The sequence below is a fragment of the Nilaparvata lugens genome, chromosome 3, assembly GCF_014356525.2.
Source record: "Nilaparvata lugens isolate BPH chromosome 3, ASM1435652v1, whole genome shotgun sequence".
Classification (NCBI taxonomy): domain Eukaryota; kingdom Metazoa; phylum Arthropoda; class Insecta; order Hemiptera; family Delphacidae; genus Nilaparvata; species Nilaparvata lugens.
Window position 1 is genome coordinate 75,543,456 of NC_052506.1, and position 19,729 is coordinate 75,563,184.

At 36.1% G+C, this 19,729-nt stretch overlaps 1 protein-coding gene across 1 annotated transcript in view; it reads left to right on the forward strand.

Annotated features, from left to right (window-relative positions):
* The window catches only part of LOC111060467 (paired box protein Pax-6-like), a 46,184-nt gene that overhangs the window by 17,875 nt on the left and 8,580 nt on the right, over positions 1-19,729 (forward strand). The window contains exon 3 of the mRNA XM_022348135.2: positions 10,303-10,470. Within this exon, the coding sequence (XP_022203827.2) occupies positions 10,303-10,470 (168 nt within the window). The remainder of the gene's footprint in view (positions 1-10,302; positions 10,471-19,729) is intronic.

Below are 19,729 nucleotides of genomic sequence, written 5' to 3' on the forward strand. Positions count from 1 at the left end.
GATTGCTTACTGATCGTCTTGCAACCGGTTGATTGATTCGAGAATAATTGTTTTCGCACCAAATCATCTTTCATCTCCTCAACCAGTATGGTACTGTATCTCATATTTCTGCTTCCATGGTATGTCATGATGTAACATGTTGCATGATATTGTCTCCATATGATCCTATAATTTCTCAGTTTCAAATACAAATTGTAATAAGTGATTTCTTGACCAATTGATATTCGAACATTCTCAAATATGTAGTTTGATCAGACTCCTTATAATATTTGAACTCCACCGAGAATACTTCCAATCTGAGCTCCAAAAAGTTCAATAATACTCGCTAGCAATAATATCTGTTTGCTTGGAGATATTGCACAAACACATTGGATGGCTGAGCTACTCAAGGAGTGGCAATGGCAACGAGAAAGTGTAACATCAGCCATCAGCCATCAGCCATCATCCTAAACAAGAGCACAACACAACAGACAGGACAGACAAATTACTCTCATTAGTGGACTGTGAACAGGCAGGCAGCGTCCTGGCTGTGGCGACGACTCGTGGAGAAAGAGTCGCTCACATCCATAAAACTCGACTCCTTCAAGCACAAGTTCATAAAACGAACTCTTTCTCTTGTAATTTGCAACACATTAGTGGCATTGCATAAATATTCACCTGCCTCATTTCACGCCTCTGTAATAGTTCGCGCTTCTTCGACCGCTCCTGCGCCGCTCAAATGCTTCAATTTTCAACACTTTGCTCTTTTTTCTATTAGTTCGCTCCTTGTTATAATAATGACCTCTCTTGTCCTCTCTCTCTTTAAACCCAGCCGATTGTCTCTTGCTTGCAGGGCTGGCAACAATAAAACAATTATCGCTCACAAAACTAAAAATGCAGCAAGTCGACACCTAATTAATGTAAATCGATTTTTGGGGTTCAGTAGTAACGCTACTGAAGAGTTCTACTTCTTGTGAGGCTGATATGGCTGTCTCCAGATGGCATATCTAAACAGAACTTCCTTCAGTCTATCTCAATGTGTAATTCTCACAAATTTAATGATGTTCATGAATGAATCGATTTACAAAGTTCATTGCAAATTCATCATTCAGATTTATATTGTTCATCTTGGTTGAACGGCAGCTACCTGGAAATATGATTCTGTTAACTAATATTGCTGTATTGACCCGTTGAGAAGGGTTATCAAAAGTTCATTCACAGCTGAATTCGCGGAGATCATAATAATTCAACAATAAATCTCAGTAAAAACGAATCTTGATTTAAAAATTTCGTTGATGAGACGGAAATACTCCTAGTGATGTAAGTATCAATAATATTATTCTAAGACACAATCCAATCAATAAATTATTGCTATGAAGATTATCAGCACCATCTTCCTTGATAAGAAATCGTATAATAATACTTTAAGTTATATAGCATCTATGTAATGAAAATTCTCAAATTTTTAGGGTAAATGAGCTGAAAGTTGTCATTTGTGTCCGTATATCATGTAGTAGTATTTTGCTTTGAATTTGATATCATGTTTCATAAAGAATGTTGTTTCCAGCCACGTGCGATCTCATCAGGACCGAAGTGTTAGAATTCATTAGCTCTTGAAATGATTCCCTGTCTTTGTTCAGGAAAGCTACTTCCAAAATGAAGATTTGAGAGAATATTAAGGCCTAACAAAATAATTATTTAAATACTATCATTATAATTATTTTCCTATAAGTGATATTCGAATGATCAGATATATAGATAAGATTAAAATAGTATGGGTCGCAGTATGTAGGACATTATTTTGAGTGATATAGTCGGACTTACGTAAATTAACAAGCTCTTATCTACTGTTGAACGTTCGAAGCGTTCAGTGATATACTATTTAAGTGAAAAGGGTAAAATTATTTATTTTGGATATGAAAAAAACATTAAAAATGAACAATCGTGTGAGTTACACAAACTTTGTCATTGGAGTCTCAAATATTGATGTTCGGTATGGTAAAGATTTATTGTTGATAGGTCTTTACGATTATGATAAGAAGTCCGAATATCGATCACATAGATATAAATTTTGAACCGTGTTCAACTCTCTAATAGATAGGTAGTTTACATTCTATGAGTAGCGACAAAGCAATATAACACTGCAAATATCCCTCATTCAAATGACAGCTAACAAGTTATCCATATCCATACCATGATAATGATTCACGTAGGAAAGATAATGAGCTGCCAGTGCCTACACCATCTCCCAGTTCACGTCAAAAATGGAATTCCGGAGTATTTTGTGACCATTCTTCAGTTCCCACCCCCCAACCATGGCACGCCGGATGGATGGATGCTGGTTGTTGAGCATTGGTGGAGAGCATTGTACTATGAATGCGCGTATGCTCCTATCCCGTTTCCTCAATTGTTGAATTATGATAAGTACATGCGCTCAAAAGGCGTGACTTCTCCCGGCCGGATTCTATGTTGTCTGCCGTTGTACTGTGCACTGTTCCACTGCTCAGGTACACTCAGACTCAACAACAACGCCCACCTACTGATGCTAGCTCATTTTTTCAGCTTCTCTTTCGAACTTTCAGTTCACCGGAACACCTCGTAGAACTCCTAAATTTTGAGAAAAATACTACTTCTCAATCTATACAAGAGTAGTACAGATGTTGCCACATGACGTAGGAAGAAAAATGAACTCACAAGAACTTATGAAAAATGAGCTACAAGCAGCAAACTAGAGTCGATGGATTCTCACGACTTAAGTGTAATCTGGAGTTTCACAAGAGGTAAATCCTCTCATTTGCATGAATGTAAGATCACATTCTAGATTATGATGTATATTGATCCACTGATTCACTGGATCTTGGACGAACCTGGGAGCCATGATAATATGAATAAACTTCATTGATATTATTATTTTCGATTAAGTTCAAATCAGGGTAATGTTCAATTTTAAATTTATTGAAGTTTCTATGTCCATTTTGAAAAGATCTACATTCACTTCAATATCCCAATATATCTTAAATCGAGTATAAACTCGTTCCTCCCTTTTTCTAGAATGCGAGTATGAATAACACTTATCAATCATCATTGGACTTCATTATTCTCTAGCCTTCAAATTTCCTTATTTTCTATTAAATTATCTTTCAATAGCTGGATGCGACTGTTTTTCTTGTTATGCAACCCTCGCTCAGAATCTGATTACACAACTCTCGATCAGTATTTACTACAGTATATTCATTTCATTCAAAATATTAGTTCAATAAAATCCAATAAAATCTGTAAATATGTTATTCCCACATCACCGCATCGATGAAAATAGTGTTATGTCCCATGAGGATTCGTTAAAAAAACAGCCCGCGCACATTCATAGTGTGTGGAAGTTCAACGTTTCATATCCAAATTCAATAAATCTGCTCCATGCTATGATAATAATAATAATCTTAAGTGTTAAGTGAGTTGGAAATTTTATGGTGTGATAAAAGTTTTAGTATCTGACACACGCTTCCAATTACTCACCGCAATGAATACGAATGATTTGCTAAAGAGGACCGATTTGCATACTTTTCCCATATTGGAGTGCGATTTGAATGTGTGGGTGGGGTTAGAATCGGACTCGTGTTGAATCCTCTATCATTAAATGTGTTCATCTCAGTTTATTGCTTTTCTCAATACGATTTGATAGGGAATTAAACATTATTAAGAATTCTGATAGAGTTGGAAGAAATCATCGATATAGATTACAATAAAATGACGTTTTTATTTGTTGACGTAGCGAAGTAAGGACAGTAATGTCTACTCAATCACGATATCATGTTTTATTGAACACCTTCCATATTTATGCAGGGAAAACAATATTCTAGATATTCTACACTTTTTTAGTTACAATATGGCTAGTGCTTATTAGTTTGCCATTATTAATATTGTTGATAAGATAGTGCCTTATGTACACGAAGAATTAAGTTTTAGCATTCAGTACATCAGAATGTAATACGTTCTCCACATTCTATTGAAGGGGATGCTGATTCTTGATTCGATCACAGATTAGATGTAATTAATTCAAAACATAAAACATAATCAGAGTATAATTGAACGCTAGTTGTGGTTCATGGACATTGTAGTATATATTTCATATATTTTCTTGCAACTTATCATTAAGGTCGTTCCATATTTGATGATGTTCTGATAAAACAAACTTTCATGTTTTCAAAACATTTTCTCAGCTTTTCAAATTTGGTGAAAGACTGGATTACAAACGCTCACACTTTATGGTGTTCTCCATTTCATACCTTCCCAGAATGCGAGAATAATAGAATTTCTCCATGAGTAGCCAGATTTTTCCAGTATTAATGGAGAATCCTTATTAAATGATTCATCAACTGATCCACATTTATCCTTAAAGTCAGTCGCTTAAATTTCTCAAGCATCTTTACTGGAGAGAACTACCTGTGTAATTAGTTGTTGAATTAAATTTCAACAAAGCTGAAAGTTGAAATGAATTTATGTATCCCTGCTTATTTTCCAAACCTTCCCAAACAATATAGAACTTCAAACTTGATAAATCAACCAATAAACAAACAAATCACTTTGGGCAATATTTTTCAATGATGCACTGCATTACTGAGTTACTGGACCCATCGCAACTCACCGTCGGGCCAAAACGTAGCTTTGGCTAGTATTAACTAAAGTAATGCTGTTCACTTACATAATAGTCTACTGATGTACTATATCATATTGTCGTGAATGAATAAAGTCGCATTTTTGTAATATTGTTTCAGGCTATCAATATTAGTTCTCTCATTAATTTATTTCAAGAGAGATTTTATACCTAATGGGTCTACGTAATAAATATTTGGTATGAATCAATCCCTATGAATAAGTTCTTTTTATAAATCAATATTTTTGTGTTAAGTATTTGTAGAAGAACTTTATTGTACATGAATAAATAATAATTGATATAACATTACAATCACAAAGAGAGAATACTGATGGACTAAGCTTGAATGGAGCTGTTATAGCTCGATTCTAGTCAGATAGTAGGAGCTATCTCCATCGATGAAGCTTACATCCATTCCTTTCCATCACATTAACTTGGACCTATTCGAGGAGAGCTAAGCTCCAGCTAAGAAATACACTAACCGACGAGACAAACTTCCTCAGACTTGGCGTTTTTTCCACCAAGGTTGGTTTCTTTTCTGATGGGGGAAGAAACTGGTTGCCATACGAACCGAACTCAGTACACTGGTTCAATGCATCTAGCGGCTACTGGGGACCACAGCTCTGTTGCCTCATTTGCATATTTCTGCTCAGGTCAAAGCTTGTGATAGGCTATTCTGGCTAGTTGAATCCAATCATGTGGGTACTTGGTGCTGATAATCATGCAGTCGGAATATTAAAGTATAATGAAAGCATAAAGAAAAACAATGATTTCTGGTAATCATGAACTAGATTGTCTCGACTCTTGTTTATTTGAACGATTAAGATGTGATATTATCATCGATATCTATAATTATTATAGTCTGTACAAAGGAGGGACAAAACATGAAGTCTGTTATCGAGTAAGTATTATTATTATTATTATTTGTTGTTGCTGTGCTTTTAGAATTGAGTTTGTTCTTTTGGTCCTTCAAAATTATTTCTTTATATGTGAATATTTCCTATTCTAGTGATAATGTGAAATTTGTCTTCTATGTTTGTTATTCTATGTTTGGTTTTGAAGCATCTAAATTTAAAAATCTTCTTTGTGAAAATAATTAAGAACTGAAAATTTTGTCGAGTGAACAACTTTTCTTAACCTATTTCGGACTATGTGAAACCTTATCTAAATTTGGGAGAGGAATATCACAAGGTTACCTTATTTTTCTCTCCCTATCATTTTTGATGATGTACTTGTTGTATGAATCAAAAAAGAATAAATAATTATTATTAAAGAATAAAGTATAATAGTAATGACTTATATCATCTTATTAAGCAAGAAATGAGCTGATCTGAGTAATTAAATTATACTTACAAAAGCAAAAACTTTATGTTTAGTCTCTCCTACCGATGAACAGATTATAGTATGGTTGTGCAATGTTATCTCCATATCCTATGCTGGAAATAAGAAAGGCATTTTATTTAATTGAAGGAAATTCAATCAAGGTGTTAATCGTGTTATAGATTGGAAATCATGGTGTTTATCACGGTGAACATTTAGACATTCTCTTATAATGATTGATAAGTAGTACAAGAAGGTATAATCCCAAATGAATGGGAATTTGGAAATTCAAGTCTGTATTTGAAGCTAATGGTTAATCACATTGCAATTGAGTCATTCTCTTTAATCCAGTAGTGGAGTATCCAGAAACAAGTCAAAACTTTTTGTCAATCATTCAATCTCAGCTGTTTTCCATGCATGAAATAAAGCCGGTAAACAGCTGTTTGCAGAGCAAATAAACATAAATGATACTCATTACAGCATACTCTACTGTAATGAAACCATATATGTTTTCTTTACAGTCGAGTATGTTTCTTAGTTCCGAAATAGGAACAGCAAAACTGCTACAAAAAATACCTTCAGCGCTCCAGGTGGATGTTTTGTCAACTTCCACAAAATTCCTGATTTGGAATTTGTAAACTAGGTTAATATGTTTATAGAATGCATGTAGTAAGTTCAACACAAGCAGCTAATTTTTTCTATTTCTCAATTATTCTTCTTCAGATTATTATGACGAGAAATAGTGTACGCTACTTGGACGTTAATGTCTTTTGCAGTGCTCGGAAAAAATTTCAGTCTCGGCTGACGCCTCGACTAGAAACATCATTCTCGCCTGAAAAAGGCCCCTTCCCGTCCTTGTGACGTGAGATACTATTACAAAATCCTCGTAAAATAATTTTGACTATATCACAATAAGTGCTTTGACTCGTGACAGTAGATGATTCAAACTCATTACTGTAGCAACAATAGCTATATAATTTAAACAGTAAATCCCAATATAATAAGATCTTTTGATTTTCATGTTACAACTATTTGTCGTATATTAGGCCTATGTTTACAGAAAATAATATTTTATAACTATAGAAAGGGAAAAAATCTAAGTACCCTTTTTTTTAAATTGATTATTTACAACCATTATTTATATTTCATAACTATACTATGAGAATTTTAAATCCACGGCAGTGAAAATCTTGAGGCCTGAAGAGACAGTAGTACAGGAAGACACCACACAATAACGTATGAATAGCACGGTCAAATCCGATCAATATGGCTTTGAAGTATGAGAGAGGGGTGAGGTGACAGGAAGAAGTCAAGTGATTGTCGAGGTGTTGCGACATTCCTGAGCTGAGCGCAGATCAAGAGTGCGAATGGGTCGCGGTGCGGTCGTTAGCTTATTCGGCTGCTTGATCTCTACTACAGTAGCTGCTTCTTCCCATCTGGAGCACCGACTGACTACCAAATCGAATGGCAACTGGATTATTTCACATGGACAACGACAAAGGCGTTCGTCATTAGATTTGGACGTGACGAGTCTAATCGGTAATAAGTCATATCGATTGTGATCCGCGGCTATTTTACAGCGATTCCGGTAAACATGCCGCATCGATAGCCGGCACATATCCGCGCAGATCGCATCGCAGCAGCCGAGCGTGCAATATCCCGCTGCTCAGGTCCAGGGTCCAGTGTCTCCGCTTGCCCTCTCCACCGGCCTTTTGCCTGCTTCTTGGTCACGGCCATCCTATCCTCTCCCACCCTCTCCTACCCGCAATAATATCATCGATCCCAATAATAATCGCTGGACAATGAAAAGAGACGAAAGCTTTTCAACAACTGCCACTGACTTCGGCCTAATTGATTTTGATCTGCTTTGACAAAATTGACGTCTCTTCTGCAACTGTATCGATCACTTCCGTCCTCGGGAATATTCGAGGGGGACATTGAACCAACCTATCGATGAGAAGCACAGCACATAGTTAGGTAGTGTAGTATAGTGACTTCAGAACGAGTGAGCACCGGAATAGATTTCGGTTCCGATCGATGATACTAATCCGCTCTTGATGATTAAACATTTGAATGTCATCTTGCTGAACGGAAATCAAGACTTAACAGTACTTGTTTCACAATATGCTTGTGTTTTAAGAAGGTCGATCCGATCGCGACCTTCACTGGACATCGACCTGACCGTTTTCTTCGTTCCTTCATATGGTCAGAAAGTTCACTCGTATATGTTTATTTTTTGGCGAGAAAACTTACTTACATAACACAGCCAAACGGTAAATTTTCTACTTCTTCAGCAAGAGGACATAGTTTGATAAGCGCTATTATTCAACCCTCGGCAATAGTTCTTAGTTATTGTTGTGAAAAGAATTTGGATGATTGAGCTGTGCAAAAGTGTGGATTATATCTTCTTTGTAACAGTTGTCAGTCTAGAGAAATGAACTCTAGTTACATCCATGACAGGAACTCTATTCCACACCTGAGTTCAAGACCCTAGCTCTCAATTTCCAGAAACTACTGATGACTTCTGTATACCTGATAGAAAAATTTTCATATCGTCAAATTATTTGAAATATTATTTCCAAAAGCTAATATATTACTTTTCCTTTGATAAGTTTTGTCTCTTCTACAAACGGTTCAACTATACGAGCAAGAAGGCCCTTAACTCACAGAGACATAAATCACAAAAGATAAATATTTTTTCTATTTGAATCGTCATATTCCTCTGCTAGAAAATGTAATGTCATTCATTTATGCTGTGTCATAAATTGGTAACTTTGGTATGAAAAAATTTGGATTAGTATCTTCGGTCTAACTCTGATTCAATTGGCCACATCTTGCTCCATTTGAATCATTGGTGCCAATCGGGAGGGCTGATATTATAAATAATGCAAGTATGATAGTCTAGCAAATTGATGTCGCAATCACTGGCTGCCGTTTGACAGGTAACGGAACCACTGGAGTTGTGGTGAACGGTGTCTGGTTGTGCCATCGACTAATGGTGGCAGATATTGCAAGTGAGGTGAACTACCCGGCATGCGTTGCGTTATCATGGGACGTGTGTAACGGAAGGCTGGAGACGGCGAGGCATGCAAAGTGAGATGGGACGCCCCACCGCGAGGATGCTCCTCTCCGAGGATGATGCTGTCTTCGAGACTCCCATTTCCATAATGGGACGCCCCATAGCGACCAACAAAACAATTTTCGTGTTTCGGAGGCCGTGGGACCACCGGAAGAACTGGCAATCAATTACAATCCGGAACAAATCTGGCTACTCAGTACCCACCCAGCGCAGGACGTCTCCTCTCGCCGTGAAAACGTAATCATATCAGAATCACTACCTCATCATGTACCACAGTCATTCAAATGTAAACGGGATACAATGCATATCATCTGGATACCTGCTCTTTCCGCCGTACTTATTGATTAACAGTCACATCCAGATCCTGAATCTGATCCCCTAACAATAATACTATCCAGGTTGCACAGTTATGATGAGTGAGGCTTTGTTATGGATACTTCGGATAGTTTTATGAATTAGCTCGCACTAACATTCTATAGAATCTATTTCGCATACCGTATTCTACAAAACATCCAGAACTGAGGAATTGAATTCTTTTTTATCAATCCTGGATCAGACTTCACTACTCTCTACTGTAGAAATGTCGCATTAATAAAAATAATCCTTCAATTATACGAGTCTCTTGAACTCCTCTTCAAATGCTGATTATCCTTCACTTCTCCAGGACTGAAATGTTTTCTAAGTGTTGAGAGACACAAGTTGTGTCTTGGAAGTGTTGTTTCCAAGTTATATCTTTGATTTCCAATTTTCATTTTAGAACGTTGTGAGAGGGTCCAATAAAGCAACTCAATTCCTACAATTTCTTGACAATGATTACACATAAAGAGAGAACATGATGCACCAAAGTATTGTAGATTCAAAGATGGAAGATCCCAATAGAAATTGCAGTTATCGAACTGCTGGAATATTATTACTGTATAATAATTATTTCAAACATCCAATGTAAGCTATATAAATAGAACTTCCTTCAAATTTGCTTTTGGCATCTAGTTTTTTCGTCAATAATTGCAGTAGCAAAAGCCCTTGATTCTATTCATATAGTTTTCATTGGATATTTGAAATAAATACTATACAGTGTTGTAGATCCCATTCAGTAGTGCTTACACGACTAACGTTGAACATCACTGGAATCGTGCTTGATCTCGAATCTGGAGTGGCGCACTCACATAACAGCTGATCTGCGCAATGATTTATTATCAGTAACATTGGATTTGAATTGGACACTTTTCATCCAAGAGTTGTTTGCTAACATCTTATTTGGTTGTAATTTCAGAAAGAGGAGCTGCTCCTTCGACATTGCGTGAGTTGTACGCACTGGCAGCCAGTCAACAGCCGCTGGCGACTCTCGTCACCCAGCAGCAGCAACGGCTGCTCGAACTCTCCAGGTTCAGGCATTTCGACTTGCTTTCCCACCAACAGGGTGCTGTCACTAAACTACTAGGTGAGTCTCAACCACATCACAACATCTCGGTTACGTTTTCGATACTGTGACACTAAACTACAGTGACACTGTAGTTTATCAAATTATACTCTAAACTACCAAGAGTCATACGAGTCATACGAGACTATACGAGTCAGTCAATCTACTCTACTTGATGCATCATTCCTATTAAAACTTCAATTGGAAGTCCAGTTTCATGATGAGTAAATTGTGATCTGCTTGAAGTATGTTCGGTTGCTGACTTCCGTGTTTTTGGAAGAGGAAGGAGTTTTACACATATAGAATTCTCCAGTCTCTTATCGAATCAACTCACTGGTAGAAAATTACAATATTGTTACATCTCTCTTCAAGAAAGAAAGCTGACACTGATAATTATTCGTGATCTTATTAAATCGAGGGAATAATGATGCTTATCCGGAATTCCGGAATTATAAAAGAATTATAAAAATGATAAACTGAATTCGAATCAGTTGGGTTTTAAGGAATTGAATCCTATCTTCATGATCATCAAGAGTTACTCAAGACAGGATATTGAGGAAAAATACTATACATAGAAGTAATTTGGTCCTTCAAAATCAATCAGAAAAGAGCAGAAACAATTAAAAGACATACTGTGGAAAGGATTGTCAAACTTGAAAATGGTGAATGATGAAGAAACGTTAGGTTTGTCGTTAAATACACTAACATGTTGCTACGTTGGATAAACAAACTTCAACTGTAAGATTTATAGTGAGGCATTTTGCTTCTTCTCGGGTTATGGTGTAATTGAACAATAAACCACGCAACAATATTCAAGTTCTCATGCGTTTCCAGATACAGTACTACACTGTAAAGGGAGTTGTGAGAAAACATGAGAAAATGTATTCCACTACAAGCTTGGCTATAAACCGTGCGGATAATTGAGTTATTTCAGACGAAGCATTCAGTGTTATGGTTTGAAGAGTTGAGGTTTGGCGAGTAAACAAGTTTACATAGTGGAATTTAATAAGCACTCGCCGCGGGTCGTAAGTTATTGTTTCGAGAGCCAAGAGTATTGAAATGTCGTGATAGATCATCTTGGTTGAGGTTGGTGAGGATAGCGAACTAGAATATAAGTCGCAGTGCGCATTGCCTGAGCCATTACAGTTAAGGCGTCATAACTGCGGCCGTAAACTGGGAGCTCGATGGTTTTTATGACGTGCTGTCGAACCCGTAAAAACTGTGTAATTGTAGTGGAGAGATTGTAGGCTAGTGCTTGGAGCTGTGCTCGCTCGGCTCGTCACTGTAGCCGTTGCCCTTAAACTGTCATTAGAGGCGGTCACCACTCGGCAATACGGCAATACACCACTCCCTTATTGCTTTTTCCGCACTCAAATAACAAGAATCGCAAAGTGGAAGAAGACGATGTTACTTTTCAGTCGTCGGAGACGTAAAAGAACAAAACAACCAACGTCGGACGGCGCTCGTTCGACTTGAAGGTAGTCGAAGGCACTCGACCGAATGCTATACAATATATTTCAATTTGTGAGCCGGCATCCGCCGTTCCAGCAATCCTCTCAACAACTTAATCCTTGCGTTGTGCTTTGAAAAAAGTCAACAGTGGAAGTCAAAAAGAAGAAATCGCACGATTACCTCTCTTTTATAGGTTCTTTCCCTTCCTCACACAATCAATTTATTATCTGTCTCACTTCATTCACACGCAAATAATGTTACTTTAATGACCACCAACTTTATTGTCTTGATAAATTATAATGTCATAATGACGACTCCACTTTACCAGACGAGATGAAAAGACGTTTAAAACATTGTGAGCCAGTGATTTTATATCAGCATAGGAGGAAAGAAACTCATCTGATTTTCCAATCTTTACATTGTGCTCGCTCTTCTTTCGTTATTATTGGCTAGTGGATGTAACGAACAAAAAAATAATGAACAGCAATATTACTGAGTATAGTTATTTGTGCTTGAACATGTTCAATTTATTGATGCACTCTTCTGTAAGATGAAGTTGATGACTAATAAATTCTCCACTTATTGATTACTTCATAATTACTGGAATTCCCCATCGAAGAATGTATTAAAAGTACGTTTAAAGGATAGGGACATGGTATTTTATCTGCAAAGTATAAGTGCAATGAACTGAGGAGTTCTAAAATGAATAGAAGTTTTGATCAGTTCAGAGATCAGATCAGATCTAATTCAATCGTCTTTTTGGATGAATTGCATTCGAAATGATCCATCAATATTTTATAAATGTAATAGCTTTTGAAACAATGAATATGAATGATTATACCATTAAACATTGTTGCTGAGAGTACCCACATAAGCTGCAGGCTTGTGCTTAAGTAATAGGAAGAAAGATGATGTTGAGAGATAGGACCAACAGCTTTAGGTGAGTACCGAACCACGGTGAAGGGTGGGGAACCACCAAGAACTTGAAAATAATAATATCTTTTCTAGTGAAGTGAGCTCTTGTTGTCGCATGTGTGATCATTTATTGACTTTCAAATCAAGTTTCCAGTCGTTGCAATCGATTGATGTAATTTTCCAAACATTTGAACCATAATTATGTTTACATTCTTCCCTATGACCTCATGCTAAACAAATTTTTATTCAATGTACTTTCTCTATATACTTGAATTCCAATGTTTTTGTCATAATTGTTACCCCTTGACCTTATGCTGACCAAAATCTGACCCAAAGACTGGAAAATCTTCAAGATATCAATCGATATTGTGACAAACGATAATGATAGAATAACATTAGTGGCAAATATTGATTCCACTTAGATCGATCGTAACAATGTTGACTGTAAGTTACACTTGAGATTATGTTCTGCTCCAATATCCAGTTTCACCGTTTACTTTCCGGTGACACCGCTAACGGCGCTGTCCTATGCTATTCCATCGTGAAACTTGTTAATTATGCCGTGAAATTGAATCGATTCAAAGAAGTCACTCCCTCCTGTTTTCACAAAGAGAAAAGATAAATCATTCACAGATTAGAGGTTCAGAGACTATTGGTTTTTTCTCTTTGAAATTATTCAAATGTTCCAATATGGAAGAAAAATCTTATATGACATCGTATATGGATGATGATATAAATATTCAATAATATTACAGCCCGCAATTTTTTAATATGGGATTCCGATCCATACATCATGATAATTTGAATCATTCACCCTTATTTGAGCAGTTATTGATGATAGGATTGCAGTGGACAAAAACAAATCCTCATCCCTACTCCTCATGCTATGTGGGTGTGGAATTCGAGGGTTTGAAGAGATAATTTTATCATTTTTCACATAATATTTTGAAAACTATGCGTCTTACGTACATGATTATCCCGTAAAATATGAAAGCTCAAAAATCCCTGTCATTTGCCGAATGTTTCCTCATAACTTCTCAAAGATCATTGAATAAATCATGCTGATTATGAACTTCAAATCTCATAACAGTGACAAGGAGGGAGGAGACGAGTTTGATTTTTGTATACGAAAAGGTTGAAATATGATAATTTTCATATAATTTCATCGAAACATGCCAAATTTTTGTGGAAAACCTAAAACTGATTCAATAGAATTTCTCTTAAGATAAGAAGAATGAGATATTAAGAAAAGATTCGATAATCACTTCAACAACATTTCCGTACGTTTTTGGTCATCGGTTAACACTGCTATTTGTGATATACGTTTTCCACAGTTACAGAATAAGATCATGATACACAAAAAGATCTTCTTTCTCTCCATCCATTATTATCCACAGAATAGGCCAATGTAATCACTACAGTTTGCAGTATAGCCTACACACCTTTTCTACTGAATGTATGCTTTTTTCAACTACTCCGAATGAATAAGGGAATGTATTATGAAGGCTCCCAAAGATCTAGGGATCCATAGCTACATCCAATTGAAAAGAAGACCTACAGCTCTGGACCAGAGAACGATGAAAAGCTGCCATCAATCGAATGATTGAAGCTAAAGAAGAAGATTATGAGGTGATGTTGAAAAGGAACATTCCACTATGTATTAGAAAATATGAATCACGGAGATGCGTGAGGGAGGAAGTAATAGTGATATTTTAAGTGGTTAATTTTTTTAAGAGTCGGTGAGTTATTCAAAAGAAGTGTGGTTGATGAACAATGAGCCAGACCGGTGGAGAGGCGCTGAGAAAATCGTGGTATCCTGCCAGCGAGCCATCGAGTGCTTCAACAATACATGAAATTTGGTGGCAAGAGGGTGTATTGTGCAGGGGTTTCCACCCCAATTTGAGAGGGTAGCATCGCGTGTCGACAAGGGGACAGGACACAGGCCATTAGTAGTCTGGCAGCCATTTTTGGTAGGGAGCAATTTTGTTCTGAATAATTCAATGGATAATTTTCAAGATGGCTACGAGTCGACTCGGGCTTGGCCAGGGTCGGCATAATCAATTTATAAACACAGGGTAACTTCCATTGGACGGCCTTTGCTATTCACTCGAATCACGTATTCCAATACCAAGCTGGGGCGGCCATTGACGACTTTCCAAGCAAACAACCAATCGCTAAACAAGCACAAGCACCAACTTCGCCTCTCAAACTCTGTCTGCAAACAAGACCCTGGCAAATTATTCAAAATTCGAAAAGAGACAAGTCACAAAGAAAAACATGAACAGTCTTACTGTTTCAATAAATTACTATTCCATAGAACTCTCTCTCTCTCTCACTCCCTCCTCAAACAATAGACTAATAATCGAGTTGGAAATTGTCATTAGTAACTCAAATGTACTTCTCTAATTCATCAATTGAGAAGTTTGGTACGCTATAATTATTTGAGAGTCATCGATTAAATTGAATTTGATGGCTGCAATCATACATTATAAAGTTAGTTTGAAACTACTAAGTAGGTTTTATTAATCGCTTGTGGTTTATCTTGGATATTGGTTTGTTGAGTGACAATTACTACTCCAAAATATTCTTTATCATGCAGATACAGGCAATGACATATTCTAAGAGTTCACTCCCCAATTAGCTTTGGTCTGTGCCATTGACATTATTCTTACACAGACTCTCGTCAGGTCAGACAAACGTGTTTAGATGTATCCATATCCAATTCGAAAAGACACCATTTTTTTCCAGAGCCCTTAATAAATTAATTTTTCCTTGTTATTATTTCTAATGTATGAATTATAAGAATATAGGAATAATTTCCTGATATTTTCTGTTGATATTATTTGATCCCTCCTTCTAATGATCATGATCAGTATCATCAAATATGAATAATTTCAGCCCTTTCTTAATCTTTTTCAATTCGCTATATAATTCCATGTGCGAAAACAATATTATTCTACAGATGGAAATTACTAAGATATTGCAATTATTCAAATGCTAATGAACTAATTAGAAAAATTATAAATAATCAATATTATTCTATGCATGCCTTTTTAGAAACAATAATAATAAAATAATTTACGCTAGTCTACATCATAACTCATATTGACAAACACAATTGACTCCTACTTCAACCATCCAAAAGTTTTTCATAGTGAAAAAGAGACTTGAATTGTGATACAAAGTTGAAGATACATTAGCTATCTTGGTGATTTCTCTCATGCTTTCATTAGTTGATGGAAATCTCTGAGTGATCTCTGGATATTGTTGAACACAAAAACTGAAATAAGTTCAGTTTGTCACGCAAGCCAACAATAAACATCGTGTTGTCAGTCTGACAGATGTCTTTTGAAATTGAGAAAGCCTCCTATTCTGTTTCAAACAGCTTTTTGTTATATATAATTGCCCCATCATGCAAGCATGTAATAATGTAGGCATATAGTGAACACCCACATATTTTTGTCTTGATCGTCAATTCAGATAAATAAAGGACTTCCACTAACATTGAACTGGTGTCTCTATGAAATATGGACTGAAATTGAGTATGAACCAAGCTGTAAATCCATCTGTAACTCGACGAATAACGACCTTTCAAGGATCCATGGAATCAAGCAATAAAGTGATCAAAGAAAATTTTCATTCAATGACCAATGACATTTTGATACATCTATGGGAAACTTGTCACTAGGAGCTTCAGTGCATCAAATTTCCTTTGTAATTTGCGATAATTATGATCAAGGATTCTATTGAAACACACACAATATTTCACCTGCAATGAGTAAAGTTCCTTCACAACAGATTTTCTGAAAGTTTTTTTTCTTCCATTTTTGATGTATTTATCAACTTACATCATTCTGAATTGTCAAGTCTCGTGAATGAGAGAATATCTTATAGATACATATCAACGTTCAAGTTAACAAATTACGGTGAATCGGTGGTGATAGTTACTATTTGGATTCCCAATTCATGGTAGGGGAGAGGGGAGGTTGGACAAATTTTATTAGCTGGATTTTTCTAATTTCAGGTGGGAGTATGTCCATATGATTGTGGTTGGGTGGACACCCCTGTAGAATCTAACTGAATATAACAGGAAAATGAGAGAATAGGCTGTGAGTTTTAAGTTGGACAATCTTCAGTTGTCTCATATGCGGCAAATATTGAAGTGATAAGAGTGAAAAAACAACACTTGAAATATTCTTTGTTATTCTCATGTATTCGTCATCCAAAATAATTCAACGCTACATAGTTTACATACATGTGATGTACAGTTTGATATTGTGAAACGAGAACCAGTATCCTCATATAGAATCAATTCAGTCATTGTAACGATGAGTTATGCATTTGATATTCAATGGACTGAAGACTGCTGTACACCTCGGATTATGCTCTGTAGACCACACCATAAACTCAACACACTAAAAAACAATACACCGTTTCACAAAAGTTAGCATTGTTCTTGAAAAGTGAGACGTGAGAATATTTTCCGTTATCTTTTCAGTATAATATTGATACCGATTCTCTCGGTTTCTATTCCTCACACCGGCACTTCCTGTTAGGGATTTCACCTGTTGCTCTTATCATGAATTCTGTGAACGACTCGTTTTCGAACTTGATGGATTACTCGTAATTGTTTCGCTTTGCTAATAACTTCACGGTTGGCCAACTGTTTGATCATTCTTTTTCTGTCTTGCGAGAGTTTTTCTTGTCAACAGCTAAATAAGCACCTGTCACTGGAACCTGCAGTAACGTGCGCCAAATAGGCCTACAGCTGCTAAATCTTTTCAAACTTGCGAAACGTCGGCGAATGTTTGGAATAGCAAATTGTTATAAAAATCTTGAACTTTCTATATTATTTTGATCACGTATTAGTTCATCGAGAGATGAATTCATAAGACTCGATCCGTTCTACCGCTTATTAACGTTCTATCACCTCGTAATATAACCAAATATTTACTATGACGTTGAGTTTGATTTAGTTCCAATAAATACATTAACCTCGGTCAAACAAAGGGGATATTAATAAGGTGATAGATAGAATGGGATAGATATGAACGCAGTCCAACTGGAAATGAGCTAATATTATCTTCAACTTATATGTACTGTATCTTCTTAGGTTCTCAATGGTTCAACTAGTACCCTTTCATTAGTATTTTTAGGACGACATATTTATGTTCCGACACATAAGGCCAAAGTCAAGTTTCAAAATGAATCAATATCATCATGGAACTAATAATCACATACAATTTTCTCACTTTTGGGCCGTATTGAAACAACATTTGGGAAGTATGCAGTTCATCCTTCACGACTGAGTGAGAGTTATTGAGGCATTATCACTTGTATGCAACATTATGTTGAGGAAAAATGTTATTTTGGAGAGTGTGATCTAGAGTCTTGTGAAAATTAGTTTGGGGTAGCTCCAGTTCACAATATAACTAACTGAATGAGCTGGAATTGATTATTTAAAGTTGAAGATGAATTCCTCTTCAACTTTTCAGAAACTTTCAACTGTTTCCTTTAAAAATTATAAATCATGAAATATGTAACGGTTCAGTATGCTTGAATTCATTCAATTTGTGATGACGATCAATTTTTCTACCGTAAATCTACATCACAGTCCCAGAACCTCTCAATCACTCCAGTTGACAGGAAACTGCAGCAAGACACTTGTAGCACTTTGTTTTCCCAGTTTCTCTCTTATGCAAGTTTCATGCTTGGAGCTTGTCCATACAATAATTATTACTGTCGCAAAGATTACCGTAATTTTCCTTTTCCACTAATTGGATCTTTTACAATACCTAATAAATTAATCATACACTAGCTTTGTCTTCAGGATATATTAATTATTGTTTGCGTCGAGTCACACAAAGCTACTTAGCGTTACGGACTTTGAGACTGCGGTTTCGAATAATGAATCGAGCTGGATTACGAGTTGCTGCATGTTCAGCGGCCAAGCACAAACCAACAGCCACTAGCCAGTCGCAACTAGCTGCGCAAACAACGATATCCAATTAAAACTAATTATCGGGCTCATCATATTCATTATTTTGGCCGCTTTTATTGCCAGGCTACCTATATTTATTCGCTTCGAACGGATGTCTACAATTTCCCCTCTCCTTTTTACAATTATTTCTGATTTAATTTTGTAATTCAACTGTCAGAAACTGGTTTTTCGAAAGTTTTTTCACTCCAATCCGCATTACAGCAATTATTAGTTTCATAAGCAGTCATACTCCAATATCAAATCTGACAACACCAGGCCAATTTGTACAAGGCTTGGTTGGATCCAGTAGACTACTAATATGGCCTCTTTCTAAACCTGATAGTTTGTTGGTTCAATTGATAATTAGTAATATACAAGATATATTATTAGCTAATGATGATGAAACATTAAAAATCATGTATCAGATCCATGCGCTGTTTCCATTACTATTTATGATAAGAAAAATAAACAATACTTCTTGATGATAAGAGTGTTACACATGAAATATCAGTTTTGAGTCCAATTGTGTGATCTGTTCTCTCCTTTCCATATATTATTCCTCTCAGTATCAAGTTGAATTAAGTAACTTATGATATTGTATACGAGGTAAAATATGGATTGAAATGGAGAAGAGAATAATTAATAATTGTATAATCATCTCCATTTTTAACAAGTGTTTTCTCAAATAATTATTTATTGCTAAAGAAATTCGATCGAATCAATTGAACGCAGTAGATGTAAGTACATAGTCTATATTTTGACACTGTGAGAGTATGATGTCGCCTTCTTCGAGGTTTAACACTCACATTCGTGCTTTCATGTGTAAAAGAATGCTTCGTTCGTATTCTCAATATAATTAATCAACAGTATCCTTTTTTGCAGAGTTACAAACTAATATCTCATCCTCTATTACTTGGTGATTGATATTCTAAC